This window comes from Catharus ustulatus, chromosome 2 (genome assembly GCF_009819885.2).
Source record: "Catharus ustulatus isolate bCatUst1 chromosome 2, bCatUst1.pri.v2, whole genome shotgun sequence".
Classification (NCBI taxonomy): Eukaryota; Metazoa; Chordata; class Aves; order Passeriformes; family Turdidae; genus Catharus; species Catharus ustulatus.
Window position 1 is genome coordinate 119,755,193 of NC_046222.1, and position 19,309 is coordinate 119,774,501.

A 19,309-nucleotide genomic window follows, 5' to 3' on the forward strand; every position below is an offset into this window, starting at 1 on the left:
GTCTTTTTACAGCAGAAAAGGTCAGACCCATCACAGTGCATCTGTATACATGGTTAGCTATGCCAAATTATCACAACAACTATTCATCATCATGAGAAATCCTCATGTTTACAAAAAATGGCTGTTGCCTTGGCCCTTTTTATATTCCTTAAAGAATTTAGCCTTGAGTATCTTCTTATTCATAAGCCAAACAACCCCCCAAAACCCCTGATATTTTTCATACTGAAAGTAGAAACTGCATCTCCATTGAAATAAATGTTTCCTGTGATCCATTCCCCTGGCACCACTGAAACCTGCTGGCTGCCACACTTGGCACAGCTGCAGTCTCTGCTGTGCCAGTGTGGGTCAGCAGCAGCTACAATTGCCAGAAGCCATCAGATAAGCAGGAATACAGGGAGAGGCAGCAGGAGCTCGTGCTGCTGGTTGCACAACAGCCTGCTGGTGTGGAGCATCACAGAGGGGCCAGAGGTCAGGCAGAGATAAAAGGAGATCTACATGGTTAAAAAAACACAACACACACACACACAAGGTTTAAAATAACGTGTAATCTAGAACCTCACAGAAAAACAAACAGAAATCACACTTCACCAGTTGCTTTCCAGAAGGAAACATGAATTAAGGGTCTGGTCCAGGAAATTGGTGTGTTGGGAAGGAAGTGTGGCAGCGGTTTGGCTTTTTCAGCCCCGGCAATGTTCGTACCAGAGGAAATAGGAAAGAACGAGTTCTTGTCTGCAAAAGCAAACAGAAGTAAAGATGTATGAGTTGGCAGATGCTTTCATGTGCTTGTGATGGTGCTTCTGTCAGAAGAGATGATCTAATTTCCCAGTTGACAGTTAAATTTTACTTTCATAAGTGGTGCTCTTAACTCCTCAAGTCCAGACAAAGCAAAACACTTTGAAGTCAGTGGATGTCAGTCTTTCCTTCACTGAATAGGTGATGCTGATTGAGCAGAGATCTGGATGCCAACTACTGCATCCCTTAGCTGATTAGAATATTTATTTTCTTCCCAGTAAATTGCATTAAAAATACCTTTTATGATCCATAATTGCACAGATGGAAAAGTTTAATCTGTTTGGCCACAGAGTGATTGCTTTGTCTTAGGGGAATCAAAAAAATTAATACTTCATTTACATAATAATGGGTTGTTAAAGAGTATTTGACTATCTAAAAATCTGTATTTACTTAGACTTTATTCCTGACAAGAAGCAGGATTCTGAGGACTGATATAATCACGGTTTTTGGTTGCCTTTATTAGTTTTACATGCTTTGTTTTCCCAACAGAGCAGCTGGAATATTTTATAGGCAATTGACATGAGCACTGGGTGCATTCCAGATACAACCTGCCATCCTGCCATCGAGCTTTGGCAGACAAAAAAACCCCAAACATCCAAAAGAGCTAAAAAATGAGAGGTTTTGAAGGCTGTGCCTTTATTTTTGGGACTAGATGGGCACTTGGAGGGGCTGGAAGCTTTTGAGCTGAGTTAGCACATTATGTCCTGCCTGTTGAGAAATTTTAGTGCTGGCTCAGTGCCACACGAACATGACCACAGAATTTCCACACTGGTACTTTCATTTTATGTATCTTACCAGAAATGCAGTGGGAAACTCAGCTGGTAGCTTTAGGAAAAGACACCAGCACACAAGACCACTGGGCCAGCACAGGCTTTTCCCTAGGCAGAGCTGGGCAGTACCTGAGTGCTAAAGATGACTTATGAAGAAAACACCCTGTAACATGTGGAACATGGGCAGGGAAGGGCAGTAAAACTGTATAAAGATGCCTACATACAGATAGATATTGGTCAGCCCAGAGGAGACAATTAGAAATGACAGTGTTTATTTGGAACCTGTGAGTTGTCTATTGGACTCTGCCTGCTCTGACTCTTCCCAAGGCTTTCCAGAGGGCTGGAGAGTGGGATGATTAAACCACCTCATCCTTATTTCTGCTCTTAAATTTCATGGAGAACTGGGTGGAAATGCAAGATATGACTGGAGAAACAATGGCTGAGGAGTAAACAGAGTGAATTAGGCAGGTAGGCTGCTGGCAGATTCCCTTTGTCCTTGCTTGCAGACTTGATCACTGAAGGGAAGTTACATGAGAAGGGAGCACTGAGGCATATTGTAGCAGAAATCAAATACCAGAACCATGGTAAAATAGAAAGCAGACCACAACAGAGCTTACACTAAAGCAGTTGCCTTACAAGTCATGAATAAGAAGAGGAAATATGAAGGTATTCAAGCTGACAGGAATGAGGAGACAGCAAATTAGTCCCATCTACCTCAGTCATTTCATTATTGTCTGTTGAATTAATTCTGAATTACCAGATTAGGACTTCAGGGGGTATAGACAAAAGGACTGGGCAAAAACACTTCCAGAGAAAAACAGAGGAAATTGTAATATTGGTGCTTCTTTATCTTATACTGACCATAAGATTATTTTTTTTAAATCTTATGAATGCCAAATGCTTTCTTGGTATCACTAGTAATGCTGACTGTCATCAAAGTCTTGAGAAAAGACATCAGCAATTTCCTAAATAGAACCAAAGTGACCTCTGTATGTCCCCACTACACTTCAGTGGAAAGGGAGACCCCCTTAGGTAAAAGGAAAAACCTGATAATTTTCCCAGATGTCTGAAGAATGGAATGCAGTCTGTACTTCAAATTGAGCAGGAAGGTCAGAGAAATGGGAGGCAGGATATAAATACAGCAGAGCACTTTCCCTTAGATCATCTGCAGGAGGGAAATGAAAGGTCATATTTAGCCAAGAGACAGAAAAAGCATTATCTGTATTTCAAGAATGGCTTTCACACAAACTTAGGTTTTTGAATTGTCCTGCCTTCAGGATATGCAATGTTAATTGTACTTGGAGGAGGCAGTTGTAAACTGAGTGGCTGGAAAGGTTCTTCTGACTTAGTTATGAGCACAAAACCAGGCTATCTTTACTTGGCACACACACAGAGTGAGCAGATTTCATTTTCCCAGTAAAGAGCTTAAATAGAGCTGTGTGGAGAGAAGTTCCCATTTTGCAAAGGGTTTTGACATTTCAGAATCTTGCTTAATTCTTAATTGGACGAAAAAAACCCAGTGTATGGAAGTTAGTGACAGTAAATTCCACTTTGTCCACTGTTTGTTCCCATGATCTCTGAAAATATTGGAAGTGTGCCTGATGATACTGCAGAATAGTAAAAAGACCTGAAATGTATATTCCCAAATAAGGCCTCCCCTTAGGATATTATTTCAATTCCCTATTCCCACATTTTTCCTCCAAAAGGCTGTTGAAAACAATCTGGTTTATATTTAAGTGTCAGGAGGAGCAGATCTGATTTCATTAAGTTTTTCCTGTTGACACTTTGCTAATATCTGTTACCAACCATGCATTACACTTTTATAAGGAGAAAGATGGAAATTACTGTCTTCTAAGAGAGAAAAAAAAATTTCCTTGCAGATTTCTGTTCTTTCTTGTCAAAAGACATAATCCTGCCCAGCTCTGCCCTACTAAAAGCATCTCTGGAGCCCAGAGCAAAACTCAAACTGATTTGAGTGCCATGGACTGGCCCTCCCAGAATCACCAGCTCTGTCAGGAAAGATTGAGTAATTTGTGAAGTGAGGAAACCAACCTGTGAGTCAGGCAAATCATCTCCACTCATCCTGTTAATTTTGATGGCAGAAGATGAAAAGGCAGCTCCATAGAAGAAAAGCTGGCTCACCAAAGCATTGCTTCTGGAAGAAGGATGCATGGTAGGACAGGAGCAGAAATCACTGAGCTCCTGGAGGGCAGGAATTCCAAAGTGCACTGAGTGGGAATTAAGCAGCATGCTGCCTTTGCCACATCAGAGGCTGTGTGTGCACCCTGCTGTATTTTTATCATCCCTTGGAAGCAAGACACTGATTGAAACATAGAAGTCAACAAACAGTGCTGTAGTTTCTAATGTTTCTTGTGCAGAGTGTGTTTTCAGAGCTTGTCAGTGCTGGAAGGAAGTGTTCAGGTTGTTTCAAGGATCTGGCACAGTATTTTCCCTGCAAAATCCCTGAACTGCAAAAGTCTCCCCCTCTTAAGACAGAGTAAAGTCTAAGGGGAAACAGGAGCATAACGGCCTTAAAAGTGTTTTTTGGCCATTTCACTCTGCAGAGGAGCTGAACACCAAAAGTGAGGATCTGCAAGGCAGGATAAAAGGACACCCAGGGTTGTCCTCTCCCACAGGAGACACCTTCTGGCATCTTGATCAGCCTTTTCCTTCCCTGGGTTTTCTTTCCCTGGTTTTAAGCACCTCTGGCAGCAACAGCTTTGGGTTTTAGTGGAGCTCTGGCTGCCTATGGAGCTTCTGTCAAATTCCAACAGGAGCTTCCTCAGGGCCACTCACAGCTGTGGCAGCTTCTGCTGTCCCCACCAGGGTGACTGGCAGTCGGTGCTGGCAGCTGCCAGCTCAGCCAGCAGCAAGGGCAGAGCAGATAATCAGCACAAATTACCCTCTGGGACTTTGGACAAATGAAATTTGTATACAAGATCAGCAGAACTTTAAGAATATTGGTCCTTTGACAGAAAAAGGAAAAGAACAGGAAAGTAAGGATGATAGCAGACCTCCTTTCAACAGACATCCCTGAAGCTTAACTTTAACCTGACATTGAAATACAACCAAATTCAACTAGAGACAAGAAACTACAAAATAAGTTCTTCTTGTCATTAATTATACATAAGCTCTAGCTGGCCTCACAAGACAGTTTCTAGGTAGAGAAAACTTTAAATGATGCCTCCCTCATTTAAATAAAATGATCCTGTCGTAAAGACATTTATTTTCTCTGCCACTTCTGGGTGCTGAGCAGTTTAACTTTTATAAAGAAAGAGTTCTTAGCTGCTTCTCAAGAAAACTGAGCTGCTTCAGATCCTTTTTCTCCTTCAGAACTCTGAAACAGTAAGCAAGAGCATCTAATGATCATCATTAGTGGTCATCCAGGGGAGTGACTCCGATATCTTGCCACTGCTTCCTGTTTGTGTCACAGCTGTTCCCTGAGCCACGTCACCTTCCAGGCCCAAAGACATGTCTGGTTATTTTTGTCATCAAGTTTAACAGGGAGCACCTCCCTATGCATTCCAAACATTAATTCCCCTGTCACTCTGAGCCTCAGTGTCTGCTTAGAATGAATTTGCCACGCACAGACTAAGGGAGCACTTTCATAATTAGAAACATTACCTTATCACACATAAAAGAATTTAGTCAATCTTAGGTGCAAGGGAGAAACAGAGGCATCATCAAAAGTAAAAGAGGAGGAACTGCATGGACTGTGCTTCAGATAATGTGCACTCATGTCAGCTCTGCAGGAGGTGAGCAGACCAGTAGTTTGCATTTTCTGCAATTGCTTATTAACAGCCCATGATGCAAATTAGGCATCCCTAGTCAAATGCTGTGAGTGTGCAGGAAAGGGAAATAACCATACAGTTTGGAGTCAGTAAATGTATAGATTCTTAATGCTCTGCCAGCTAACAAAATTTAATTTCATCATTCTTAACTGCTTCAAAGGCAAAGTGCTCTCAGATGAGTAGCTGGACATTAACTTGGAAGCAGGAGGGGTTCCTATGAATATAGAGGTATTTAGCAATAGTCTCTTCCTTTTTCATCTTTACCCAGCTGAAGACAAAAAGACACTTGCCACAGAAGTGACACCTTATTACTATTCACACATTATTTAAATACCTATGAAAAGGAAGAAACCCACCTGAATATGGTGTATCTTTGTACAGTGATGACCCTGTTTTGATTCTGGTTTGGGTGGTAAAGCTTTGATTTAGGGCATAATGTGGCCTCCACCACATTTTCCAGCCACTTGCCAATCCTGTCTACCTCAGAAGCGTCATCTGCTCTGCCCAGTGCTTGTCTAGCTCACTGCTTTTCACCAAGCACATCCTTTCCTGGCTCTTCTTGTGAATCTTGGCCATTAAATTACTGTGCAAAGTGATGGTGAGGTGATCTGCCTGACTCCTGTACAAGAGAAAACAAAAAGTGGACTGGTATTTCTGAACGTCAATTAACCTGCCCAAAAATAAAAGAATCTAGGTGGAGGAATGGGTTTAAAATCTAAGATGTTGTTTTCAGGCCACACCAGCTGAACTACTGGGAGCTCTCAGAAGGCTGAGGGGGTCTCAGGTCACATCCCACATGTTACCAGTTTCAACACACACACAAAAAAAAAAAAAAAAAAAAATAGCTGAGGGGAAGAGGGCAAGAGGCAGAGAGTTGGAGTGATCTCTGGAGATCACCCATTCCAACTCCCTGCCCAGGCAGGGCCACCCAGAGCAGTGACACAGAACATCCAGGTGGGTTTGGAATGTCTCCAGAGAGGGAACTCTGTGTCCTCCCTGGGCAGCTGCTTCAGAGCTCTGCTACCTCCATCTAAAGAAATTCTTCCCCATGTTGAGGTGGAACTCCTTGTGTTTTATTCCATGGCTGTTGCTCCTCACCCTGATGCTGGGCACCACTGAACAGTCTGGCAGTGGTTTAAAAGGAGCCTGAGCAGCAGTGGGGGAAATGAGAAGATATTTAATCCATGAAATGGTGAACAGTCGACAGGCAAACTCTGGGTGATGTCCATGTGCTAGAAAAACCAATTAAGAATTTAGGGCTGACATCCTTCAGTGCTCTCAGACCTGGAGAAGGAAGTGAGCAGAACCTGGGAGGGAAATTTATTGTTGAGAACTGAACAGAATTTATAAACCACATTACATAAAGCAGAGATGCCCTATCTGGGAAAAAGATAATAAAAAGACTGGAAAATGCAGACTAATTAGCATGAGAAGCGAGAAATCAATTACGAATAGAAGAATACATTAATGAGGAGAACTATGTGAATTGTAAGCCAATGAACACGAATCTCTTTCCCTACAGGTATAAATAGGTGAGCCCTTTGATGACTGGCATGCATGTTGTAGGGGGCCATTACCACGTTCTTTCAACGCTGCATTGTTAATGCCGACTTTCTCACAAATAATTGGAGAGTTTATTTTTATTTCCCCGTGCTCGGTGTTGGGGTGTCTGGGCGGGGGCCGGGCTCGGGCTCCACTGAGGGGAGGCCCCGCCGGGCCCAGGCTCGGGCTCGGGCTCGGGCTGGGGCTGGGGCTCGGGCTGGGGCTCGGGCTGGGGCTCGGGCTCGGGCCCCGATCAGGGACGGCCCCGCCGGGCTCGAGCTCGGGCTCGAGTTCAGGCTCGGGTTGGGGCTCGGGCTGGGGCTCGGGCTCCGATCAGGCACGGCCCCGCCGGGCTCGGACTGGGGCTCGGGCTGGGCTCGGGCTCTGGCTGGGCTCCCGCTCCGGCTCGGGCCCGGCCCCCGCCCCCGTCCCCGCCCCGCCGGGCTCGCTCGGTTGTCACAGCGACGGCGACGCTGCAACCATGTCGGATCTGGGCTCCGAGGATGCCGACGAGTCTGGGGAGGCCGTGGAAGACATCGGGGTCCGCGGGGACCCGGGAGGAGCGGGCGGGCAGCGGGAAGGGACAGGGAACATCGCCGGGGAGAAGGGCTCCGTGCCCGCCGGGGCGGAGCGGGCAGAGCTCCCCAGGGCAGCCCCGCGGGCACGGGGGCTCGGCAGTGCGGCTGTGGCATTGCAGTGCCACCTGCCCGGTTTGTAACACTGTGGGTTTGAAACAACGCACCCACACTTGTCAGGTGTGCCGAGAAACCTGTCAGGGTGTGACTGAAGCCGGGCTGGAGCAGCTTTCCCCAAACTCCTGTTTCCCTCTCTGGTGAGGCTGGGTTCTGCCAGCCCCATCCTTGAAGCATTTTCCCTCCGCGTTTGCCAGGAGTACGAGGGCGATCGCAATTCCGAAGGCCAGCGGCATGGATTTGGGAAGGCACGGCTGCCCAATGGTGACACCTACGAAGGGGAATACGAGTGTGGTTTGAGGAGTGGATATGTAAGACACCCACCCTGGCTGTGTTCTGCTTCTGCACTTGTGTTATTTGGGCTCTGTTGAAACAAGGGTGAGAGCTGACGGGTATTTCGTTTGTACCAAATGTGTTTCAGGGGACCTACAGGTTTAAAAACGGTGCTCTCTACACCGGGAACTACCTTCAAAACAAAAAGCATGGCAAAGGTGTATTTTTTTATCCAGATGGATCAAAATATGCAGGTAAAACACTGAGCACAGTTGCAGACTCCTCCTCACTCCTTCCTCCACAAATGAAAAGAGAGAGTGAACTGGAGGATGTCTTATTTTAAGAAAATACAAGAAGATACCAAATATTTCCCAAGATATATTGCTACAAGATATTTTCGTCTTATTCCCTTTTTAGCAACAATTCTGAGAAGCTTGGGGTTTATTTATGGGGATTTATGTTAGGACACTTATTAGGTCTATTGTTAAAAAAATAGGCTGCTTATTACAGCCTTTATTTAGGGATTGGGAAGTTTGAAGCTTCAAACCTGAAGTTTGAAGAAGTTGAAATTCAGAGTTTCCCTGCTTGCTGGAGAGTACCTGAAACAATCAGAATCTTTCAGTTAAGTTTCAAAGGACAATATTTCCCCCCTCATTTCTAAGCTAGGAAAGAAAAGATATTCACATTGTGAGGGCTAAAAGCTGAGAGCAAAAAGAGCCAGCCTTGCCTTGCAGGAATATATGCACTGAGATTTTATTTTTAAAATTTTTTTTAAAGTGTGATTAGAAGAATAATTAAGATACAAACCATCTAGCATCCTTCTGAATATATGTGCACCAATACTGACAGGACAGCTTCAGCAAGAGTCAAAGTAGCTCTTCTTTAAATTTGAGTGGAAATGTCGCATTATCTAATGCAACTGTAATACATTACCCAATTTAAAGATTGGACTGGGTTGTTAATGTGTTCATAATGGTAATAGAGGGTAATAATGGAGACAGATAATTATGGAAAAATGGAAAGGGAGGTCAGGCAGTAGCATAAATACACGTGGAGAGGGACAGACTGATGAAAAAAGAGCAAGGGACTCTGAAATAGAGTAAGGAATGGTGTAAGGAATAGTGAGGAATCCTAGCAGTGCCATAGCTGTCTTTTCCTTCTCTAATACTTGTATGATAATGTTGCAAACTAGCCACTGTACCACACAGCACAATAAACCAGATCTCACACTTGGTTTTATCCTTTTGTCCTTGAAGGAGACTGGGTGGATGACCAGAAGCAGGGCTTTGGAGAATATCTGTATGCAAATGGAGACACCTACACTGGAGAATGGGCTAACAACAAGAGGTTTGTTTTGTTCTCACAGGGAACAAGTCACCCAATTAAATTTGCATTAAAATGCAAACATTATTTTCAGAGCATGTCTGACTGCAGCAAATGAAATCCAGGGGTGACCTTGGCAATTTAGTCCAGCTTGAGTAGTTTCAGCTGCTTAATTAATGCAATTTTAATACCTTAATTATAACAACAGCTAAATTCTTAATATTCACTGGTACAAAACCAAAATTATTGTCTTCTCCCTAGGCATGGGCAAGGCACATATGTCTATAAAGAGACAGGATCTAAGTATGTTGGTTGTTGGGTAAATGGAATCCAGGATGGACCAGCTGAACTTATCCACCTAAACCACAGATTTAAGGGCAGGTTTCTCAATGGAAAGGTGAGTGTGCAGGAATGCTTTCTACTCATCTGAACAGTTGGCATGGAATTGCCTTAATAGGACTTATTTCCACTTAAAATAAGAAACTAAGCTTCTGACCTTTTGTAGTGTAACACATGGAACTGAATTATTCTGTGGGACACCGTGCCAAGTTTCTTTGTAACGTTGCTTTCAAACTGTAGTGTTACTGATTATTGTATGGAATTTGTAGTAAAAGGATATTTTACATTTCTGTGCTTAGAATAGATTAGCTGTTTAATTCTCCTGATGTTTTTGTGGTTTTTATGTTTTTGTGCAGCCTATAGGTCAAGGCAAATTCATCTTTGATATTGGATGTGAGCAGCATGGTGAATACATACAACCAGTGCAGGTAAAAGAAATAGTGCAAGTAGTAGTGAGTATCAGAGGACTCAGTAGATCAAATCTGTTGCTGAGGAATATATAAAATGCCTTACAGAAGTGATGTTAAAGTAGATCTTATGAGACAAAAAGGCTTGAAACTCGTGCATTCTTAAGAACTAAATGAAGTTTCATTTTGCTTTTCTTTTTTTTAAATGTTCTCTACTGTGTAAGCTTTGAAAGTACAGGGTATGATTTTGCACTGCTTGCAGATATTAATCTTTTCTGCTTAAAAAGAATCAGGACCTTCCCAAAACATTTGAAGCTTCAAATCACAGAGGAATCTAGATATATTTGTATGCACATTTAGTCTCTACTGACTAAATTTTCTTCTGAACACCAGAAAACAATGTGCAATATTTTTTTTTATTTCTGAACTGTTTGCTGCTATGCATACAAATGGTAATTTCCAGCAGAGTCATGTTTGGGAAGTGTGTCCTATTGTTGTTCTGGTCATGTTAGGAGCTTAATATCCACAGCTTCTAATAATTGTAGGGAGTGGTTTGGATCAAAGTCTGTTTTCCCTTCTCTATGCATGAATGTTTTGAAACATTTCTGATTGATACAGTGCAAAAATAGCTACAGAAGTAAGAAATATATTTTAATATTGCTGTTTGATTTCAAGAAAAAATTGCCACATTTAAGCTTAGAGGTTGCTGCCTATGTTGTCTGACCCATTAGTTCCTGTTACATTCTCTTTGAAAACTCTGTGATGCAGCAATCATTTCTGAAGGGTAAAATAATAATCATCAAAATCTTCTTAATTGTGATAGAGATTTGCAAAGCTTGGAGGCTGTTTGGCTTTTTTCTGGCTAAAAGCAAGAGACTCTCAAACTAATATCAGATTCATAGGATGTGTGTTTCCTTGGTTCTGTTGGGAATTTCTTAGATGAGTTTTTAAAGCAAGGGACAGTGCTGTCACTAAATTAAAATTAAATTTTGCCCTTTTGCTTTGGTTGAGGTAATTACAGAAAAAATCCCATAAAAAAAGATAAGGAGTTAGCTAATAATACAGACAATGATTCAGTTATTGACTCATATTTGTAGAAAAACTATGATTTTTTTAAAATTTAAAAAATATTTTCACATTTCAAAATCATAAGCTCTGTGCACTACCATACTGCTTCCTAGACCCTTTCAAATATCCTCCCTAGACAAAGATTGAGGCAGAAACAGCTGTCTTTTCAGTCTATTTCTGTGTGAGACAGTGCAGCATCTACCAGACAGAGCATCAGCTATCAATCATGAGTAATAGGGTTCAAAGTGTAGCTCTTGTCCAAGATTTGCAGCTGCTGAAGTTCCTCCACCTGTAAATACTTTTAAAGTCATTGCCATTTTGATCCCAGATAAGGAGGTTTTAGCAGACTAACCCATCATCTTAGTTATTGTCTGTAGGATGAGATACTGGATTTCATGAATTCTCTCCTAGGAAAAAGAGGAGGAGGAAGAAGATGAGGAATCACAGTTTCCTGTAGACCCAATATGGAAAGTATCAGAAATTACCAAATTAACACCCTGGTCTCCCCATGATGAGGAGCTGCTAAGCCTCAGAGAAGCAGCAGAGGAAGCAGCAGAGGAAGCACCAGAGGAAGCAGCAGAGGAAGCAGCAGAGGAAGCAGGTGCAGTAGCTGAAGAGAAAATTCCATCACTTATGGGTTTGTTCTGGAAACATCTGGAAACTCCATGCTTTGACCATGATGACCATTGTTTTATGAGTTTAATATCAAGTGATGTGAGAGGGGGTTTGTGTTTTGTTTTGCTTTGTTTTTCCTATTATTTTCCATCTATTGAATGTTTGGAACTTCCAGGTCCATTCATAAACTGCACAATATGTATGTATGTGTTTTATTTCACATAGCATGAGACACAACTCTGTTGGGAAGCCTGTGAGGTATTTTACTCTGTATCATGGCTTATTGTACAAATTTGATTATAAACAGAAGATTTGGTGGGATTTCTCATGTGAACAACAAATGCAGCCTTCAGTAGGAGTTAGGAGCTATTACATGAAAACAAAGGCTAAATTCAAATTTATAAAATTTGTTTTCTTTGGTATTTCTAATTTCTTATATTTCAGTCACTGAGGAGGGTGGGGATCAGCCAGAAAGCGACACAGGAGAGGAAGGTGAGGGAATAAGAGAGGAAGAAGTAAATCAAAGTCCAGAGAATGAAGGTGAGAAATGGGGCATGTGGGCTCATTCTTTAATTAGCAGTCAGGGTTTGAAATTGTGGATGCCAGTCAGCTGAAGCCATGCTGCTGCTGGGAGACCATGGCAATCTCTACCTTTTATAAGGAGGGCAGTCCTCTAGTAAACCATGAGAAGTTAAATTCATATACTGCAACAGAACAAATTAAAAGTGGCACTTCTGTGTATATACACTTGACAGCACTTGCAGAGCTGAATTTGTAAGAGACTGCATTTCCAAACTGATTTTTTGGGGTTTTGTTTTGTTTGTTTGTTTTTTTTCTTTTTGAAACAAAAATCAAAGAAAATATGTCAGATCCTGAGAAGTTCAGGGAGTTTTGAGCTCTTCATTTTCCTCTATCAATGCAACTGTGTATTCTTAATTCTCTCAATTGTAGTTCAAAAGCAGGCAAAACAAATATGAAGAAACAAATTTTAGGTGTTGTTATACGTTCTGGTTTGAATAGTCTCTGATTGGTTTGTTTCTCCTACAACCCAAGCAGATTTGAAATGCAGCTGCTCAGGTTTTCTTCCAGGCAATTCAGAAGCCTGTTTTAAATACACAATTACAAGAAGCAAAACAGATACATCTATGTTTACTCATATTTAGCTTATAAATCTCCAACCAATTGTGTTCTTTGTAATTATTCTTAAAATTTACAAGCTTACCTGGCTGATATGAAAATACCAGATAAATTTATCCATTTGTAATCAGTCCAATTTACAATAAATCCAAGCCAACCACTGTCTTTAGGGATTGGAAGATCTCTTAAATCATATGAAAATGCCTGGAGGTATACACTAAACATTTAGGTCAGCTCTTGTAGTCTTCAGTTTATTTCCTTTTAATTTTCACTTATGAAGGTGCTCTCCAGCTTCAGGGCACAACAAGCAGCTGGCTGACCTGGTGTGTAGGACTGAACTCTTACAAGATCCCTAGGTTTGGGTCAAATCCAGCAGAAATCTCAGCAGATTACAGCTCTACTTTTGGATTTGGCAAAATGCATTGAACCTGGTTTGTCTCAAAGACCCTTGGACTCAAATAACCATTTGAATTGAACTTGGTTCTAATGGATTTTCTGACCCACCAAAACAAAGCAGTTCTGGTTTTCCCAGTGGCTTTTCTAGGAACAAATGAAGTCAGGTATCTGTCAGATATGGCACAGAGGCAGATGCCAATGCCTGAAAACACAGCAAAGTGATAGATGTTCTCAAAGTCCCCTTCAACTCTTTATTTCCAGAATCAAGGAGTTGAATGATTTTAAACATTTTTCAGCATAGGTCTCCATCCATAATTAATGAGGTAACATATTGTTCATCTTGTCTTTATGTTTAGCAAGATTAAGTTATTGGAAGAGAATGATTTGAAGAAAATGTGCATCCTGGGAAGAGCAGATGTAAAAAATCTGTTTTCTTTGCAGCCTGGTGTTCCCTGCTCCTTTACCATCATTCTTTTTCCACACAGAAATTCCCTTTTTCTTGTTATCATTCCCTATGATATCATCTAACCAGGAGACATTCTTTGGCTGTTCAGAGTTAGATATGGGCTGTCTGCCACTAACAAACAATGTAAACAACTTCAATTCAAGTATTGGCATTGAAAGGCAGCCAGTGAGGAGGACTGAAGTGGACAGCAGAGTTCTGGAGTTATGTTTTAGATTACTGGGATCACTTTCTAGTGTTTTATAATAAAATTCATCTCTACACCTTGTCTTTTCTTCTACTCCACAGAAACTACTGATTTAGGAGGATGAATCAAGGAAACAGGAATTGAGTACAACTAAAGGAAAAGATTAAAAAAAATTTCAAAGTAGATGATTTAGTGTGGTAAGCCTGCAATATTTTTATTTGTAAAAGGTTGTGTTAAGATGCTTTGAATAAACATTTCTGTTAGTGTTCTGTCTGGAATGTGTATCTTTGGACCTTTTATAATCTCAGAGTCTCACAGAAACATCCTTTATTCCGTGTTGCTGGTAATGAGATGTCAGATTCAGTGTGGAATTATTCTGGATTCATGAAGCCATGAAGCTGTGTTCTCACAACTTAATCTTCTACCACTGGTAGTTGTTGTCTTTTTGAACCCTGCCTGTGGGTGTTAGGGTGGTGATGGTGGTGCTGGGATGATGATGGAACTGGATGCTCTTGCTGGTCTCTTCCAATTCTGATGATTCTGTGACTCAAGAACTGCCCTGATGCAGGTGCAGCACCTTGCACTTGAACCTCGTGAGGTTCTTGTGCTTTCACTTCCTGAGCTTGCTCAGGTCCCTCTGCATGGCTCCGTCCTCCCTTGGTGTCACTTGCCCTGCTCAGCTTCCCATCCCCTATAAATGTGCTGAGGGTGAGCTGGATCCAGTGTCTGTGTCAGTGGGGAAGCCATGCCAGAGCCCTGGGGCCAAGGCAGGGCCCTGAGGGACAGCCCTCATCCCTGTCCTGCAGCTGGACATGGAGCAGTGCCCACAACTCCTTGGCTGTGTCCATCTGGCCAGTGGCTCGTGCCCCCATGGCCCAGCCTCCAAAGCCAGGGCTCTGTGGGGCACGGCTGGGGCTGTCGTGTGGGAGCGTGGCCAAAGCCTCCCAGGGGCCTGGGCACAGCAGGGCCACAAGTGCCCAGCTCTGGGGCTGCTGCAGTGCCAGGGCCAGAGCTGTGCCAGTTCCAGTGGGGGTGGCTGCTGAAGGGATGTCGGGTGTGGCCCTTTGTGACACAGGCCCGTGGTGCCAGGGCCCGTGGTGATGCAGGACATGATGGTGCCCAGAGCCCTTTGTGACATGGCAGAGCCCTGCCCTGCCAGAGGGGCACCTGAGGGGTATCCAAGGGGTGTCTAAGAGACACAGAGCCGCTCTGTCTGGAGGAAGCAGCTCCCCTGAGAGCCTCTGTGCCACAGCACGATGGAGATGCTCATGGAGGAGATGAACCCCAACTCCATCTTTGCCATGGAGCAGCAGGGCCTGTGCAGGAGGCCCCAGGTGATGGCGAGGCCTGGAGGGAGAGGGGACAGAGGGAGCTGGCCTGGGGCTGGGGACAGCGCTCTGGAGGCCAGGGCCGGGCTGGGGGCTGTGCCAAGGCAGTCGGCTCCTTCCCCCACAGCTGGGGCACAGAGCCAGGGCCCTGCCCAGCACAGCCCCTCGTGTGCCCCCAGCCCCTCATGTCCCTCCAGCCCCTTGTGTCCCCCCAGCCCCTCGTGTCCCCCCAGCCCCTCATGTCCCTCCAGCCCCTTGTGTGCCCCCAGCCCCTCATGTCCCCCCAGCCCCTCGTGTCCCCCCAGCCCCTCGTGTCCCTCCAGCCCCTCGTGTCCCCCCAGCCCCGCGTGTGCCCCCAGCCCCTTGTGTCCCCTCAGCCCCTCGTTTCCCCCCAACCCCTCGTGTCTCCCCAGTCCCTCGTGTCCCTCCAGTCCCTGCCCTGGGTGGCTGGAAGCCCTCAGGGAGCAGGAGGAGGGGGCAGTAGGGTGGACAGAGCTGCCAGGGCCACAGACTGTGGAGTGTCACTTGGTCATCGAGGAGAGAGAGTGGGAACCCTGCCTGGGCCAGGAACTGCCCCACTGGGAAAATGAGAGTGACCAAAAGTTGTACCAATGGGAAGATGAGAAATGCCAAGATCTGTCCCAAATGGAATTTGAGAGAGACCAAGAGCTGTTCCATGGGGAAGATATGAGATGCCAGGAGTCCTCCCAAAAGGAAGATGTGAATGTCCAAGAGCTGTACAAACAGTACAACAAAAGAGAACAAGAGCTGTCAGAAGGAGAGTTAGACCCAGAGCTGTACAAACAGTACAACAGAAGGGAACAAGAGCTGTCAGAAGGTGAATTAGACCCAGAGCTGTACCACTGGGAATGTGAGAGACACTGAGAGCTCTCCAAGTGGTTGGACATGGAAATCCAAGGGATGTCCCAAGAGGAAAACAGCAGCGACCAAATGTTTCTCCAGTGGGGACACTCCATGGACCAAGAGCTGTCCAAAGGAGAAGTCAGGCCATATCCAAAGCTGTCCCAAGAGAGAGGTGACAGTGACAAAAAGGAGTCCCAGGAGGAGTGGGAATGCATCACCATCCACACCATCTGGGTCAACCCCAAGTACCCCCAGCTCCTGCAGGAGCCCGACGCTGCTGCCCAGGACTCAGCAGCTTGTGGGGCCTTGGCTGAGCAGGTGCAGGCAGCAGAGGCCCAGAGCCAGGGCCCTGCCCCACACAGCCCCTGCTGCCCCCCAGGCCCCTCAGCTGCCCCGGCAGGAGCCCAGGCCCTCAGGGAGCAGCCGGCTCCCCCCAGGGAACGCCCGTCCCGCGCCAGGCGGGCGCTGTGGGCGCTGCGGGCGCTGTTCTGCTGGCCCTGCCTGAGGCCACAGCCGGACAATCAGTGCCCGCAGCCTGCCCGCTGTCACACGGGCTGCCTTTGATGGCCAGGGCTCAGGGACAGCACTTCCTTGTCGGGAGAATGGCCTGGCTGAGCCTTAGGGCTGGAGAGGCAGCAGCGATGTCAGAGCCCAGGGCAGGTGCACAGAGCCTGGGGAGAAGGAGCTCCTGCTCAGAGGGGACACCAAGGATGCACGAGTGACAGCCACAGGGACATTGGGCACAACTTCCTAGATGAGGAACAAACTCATAAAGCCAACTCAGCAACTGTGCTGAAATGGGCTCCAGCTGCGGAAAAGGCACTTGTGGCACAGGGAGATGGCAACCACCGACTCCTGGCCCAGTGACCCCAGAAACCCAGGGAGGAAAGAGACAGACTGAGCACACAGAAGGACTAGTTAGCATAAAAAGCTAGGGAATCTTTAAACCAGTAGAAGAAAAGTATCACTATTGATATATTAATGCCAATATACTAATATTATTAAATTATTGCAAATTAATATTATTCAATAATAAGATAGAAGATTACATTAAGATTTAATACATACCAAAACAAAAGATTATTATAAAATACAAATATAAATATTGTGTAATATTTAACATTTATCATGTCTATATATATTAAATATTGAGAAATAATATATTATGATTATAGTAAGATAATATAATATGTAATATATGATAGAGAACATTACACTTGCTTATAATATAAATGCACTATCTAAATAGTTATATGTGATACTATAAAAATATGAACATAATTTTAAAAATAAGTAATGTATTAATTTAATAAGAAAGCCATATAACTGGTAGCCAATGAACATTAATGCCTTTGTTTGCTAAAATGGATAAATAATGAAAAGTTTTGGTAGTTGCTGTGCTGGCTTTGTGGATTTGCCACCCAGCAGCTCCTTCTGAGCAGAACTGTAAATAAAGGAAATACCTGAACTCTGTGTGGGGATTGGCTTCTTGCACACGGGGGAAAGAATCAGCTTTGGGACAGCAGCTTTGCCATGGACACATTGCTAAAAGCTGCTGCTTTTCCTGCCATCTCGGGAGCCAGAGGGGCACAGGCAAAGCAGCAGAGATCTGAAACTCGGCTGCGCGGTCGCTGTGGACAAAACAATCCCACATCAGCCACGAGAGCCTCTCTGGGAACGAGCCACAAATCCCAGAGGGCTCCTGTCCGAGCCGGCTCCCCGAGTCCCTGCACCAAGGAGTTGGCTCCAGGTGTTTGGGGAATCTGCTGGGGCTGTTAGGAGCAGCTGTGTGGTGTTCCCAGGGCACACCTGGCAAGCTGAATTCCCCACAGGGACAAGGGTGGCTGATTTGGAGGTGTCCCTTGGTTCTTTAAAGAATCATTTGTCAGGGCCATCGTCCTGATTGGGTGGCCAAGAGCATCCTCCCACAATGATAATGCACAATATTCTCTAACAGACATCTGGAAGTATGGTCACCTCAGGTAAAGAAACGTCACTTTTGGATAAAGTAATTTTCCATGCAATATTTCATGCTGAATTGGCATATGGGGATGTTATATACTTTATTTTCTCTTCATCATCTCTAGAACATCCATTATTTTAAAGGCTCAGGATGTCAGATTTACTACAAATAAAAATCCCAACCGAGAAACCAGGTGGGCTTTTTTCTTCACAACCAGACATGGTCCCAGCTGAGCTATGGAGAGGGCACATGGTCCTGTGGCTGCCCTTATTGCTGTGATCCTGAGAGGCAGCACTACAGAACACACCAGAAGTTCCTTCCTTTCTCCTTTCCCTTCCTGGGATAGATGATTTTAGGTGATATTAGAACCTCTACTATCTCTGTTGAGGGATGCTCTTCTGGTATGAACACAACATCCATCTACTGGATATAACTGTATGGAACAGTTGAATCTTCCAGGGTAGGAGCACCTTTACATTTCTTGCTCTCTGTACAAGGTCATTGATTTTTTGAAACAAACCAAAAACCTGAACTGCTGACCAGAGCAATTGTCATGTAAATATCTGTGGTTTGATGCAATTTTCCAGTGTTGTAAGGCTGTCAGATGTGCAAACTGAATTGCTGACTGCTAGGGGGTTAATTAAAATTCTGCTTGTCAAGCTTAAGATTCTGCTTCATTTGTTTGTCCTTCAGTCCTCTCCCAGGGGCTCTCTGGTGCCATCACCACCAGCAGCTCTGGACATCCCACACCTGCAGTACATCCAGAGCTCGCAGCAGTGTCCTGCATGCTCACACACAGCCCTGCACCCTGACACACTGTGCAGCCTGAGCAGGGACAAGGAACATTGCTGCTGCTGTCAGAAATCATGAACTTCAGCAGCTTCCCTCAAGTGTGTCCTCCTCCACTGCTCCACCCAGCACAGCCCCTGACATCCCTCCACCTCAGCTTCAGGCTCTCACCTCTGGGCAGTTCCAGCTGATAGCCCATCTTCCCTCCTCAAAAGGGAGCAGTCTGCACACCTCTTCCTGCAATTCCTTGGCACCTGGACCACCACACACCTCCCCCAGGGAAGGAGGCTTGGACACAGCATCCCCCTTCCCAAACCCTGTCACCAGCCAAGGGAGATTTCTCCAGGCTGCTGGAGATCAGCCCAGTGGTGCATCAGCATTGGTGTTCCACAGTTCCACTGCTTGGAGGAGTTTCTGCCATTCCCCAGCACGCACACAAATTGCCAAAAGCTCTGCTTGCTCTGCTCCCTTCTCCCAGTGGAAGGAGCATCCTTACGGAGCAAAGCCCAGTCCAGCAGGCAGATAATAACTCAACATGCTGCTAGTTTGACATCAAAAACCTGTCAGTCA

At 44.8% G+C, this 19,309-nt stretch overlaps 1 protein-coding gene across 1 annotated transcript; it reads left to right on the forward strand.

Annotated features, from left to right (window-relative positions):
- Positions 1–7,339: 7,339 nt before the first annotated feature.
- Positions 7,340–14,068, forward strand: RSPH1 (radial spoke head component 1). The gene is made up of 9 exons (XM_033084028.2): positions 7,340–7,436; positions 7,785–7,898; positions 8,009–8,114; positions 9,117–9,207; positions 9,445–9,580; positions 9,879–9,950; positions 11,409–11,598; positions 12,057–12,152; positions 13,897–14,068. The coding sequence occupies exons 1-9, from the start codon at positions 7,377–7,379 to the stop codon at positions 13,917–13,919; spliced, it is 888 nt and encodes a 295-aa protein (XP_032939919.1). The 5' UTR covers positions 7,340–7,376; the 3' UTR covers positions 13,920–14,068.
- The last annotated feature ends 5,241 nt before the right edge of the window (positions 14,069–19,309 follow it).

Excerpts from the sequence above, each read along its gene's own strand:
- RSPH1 (XM_033084028.2), top strand. The coding sequence starts at position 7,377 with ATGTCGGATCTGGGCTCCGAGGATGCCGACGAGTCTGGGGAGGCCGTG. Across the intron at positions 7,437-7,784 it reads AGGCCGTGGAAGACATCGGG|GAGTACGAGGGCGATCGCAA; the intron begins GTCCGCGGGGAC and ends CGCGTTTGCCAG. Across the intron at positions 9,951-11,408 it reads AATACATACAACCAGTGCAG|GAAAAAGAGGAGGAGGAAGA; the intron begins GTAAAAGAAATA and ends ATTCTCTCCTAG.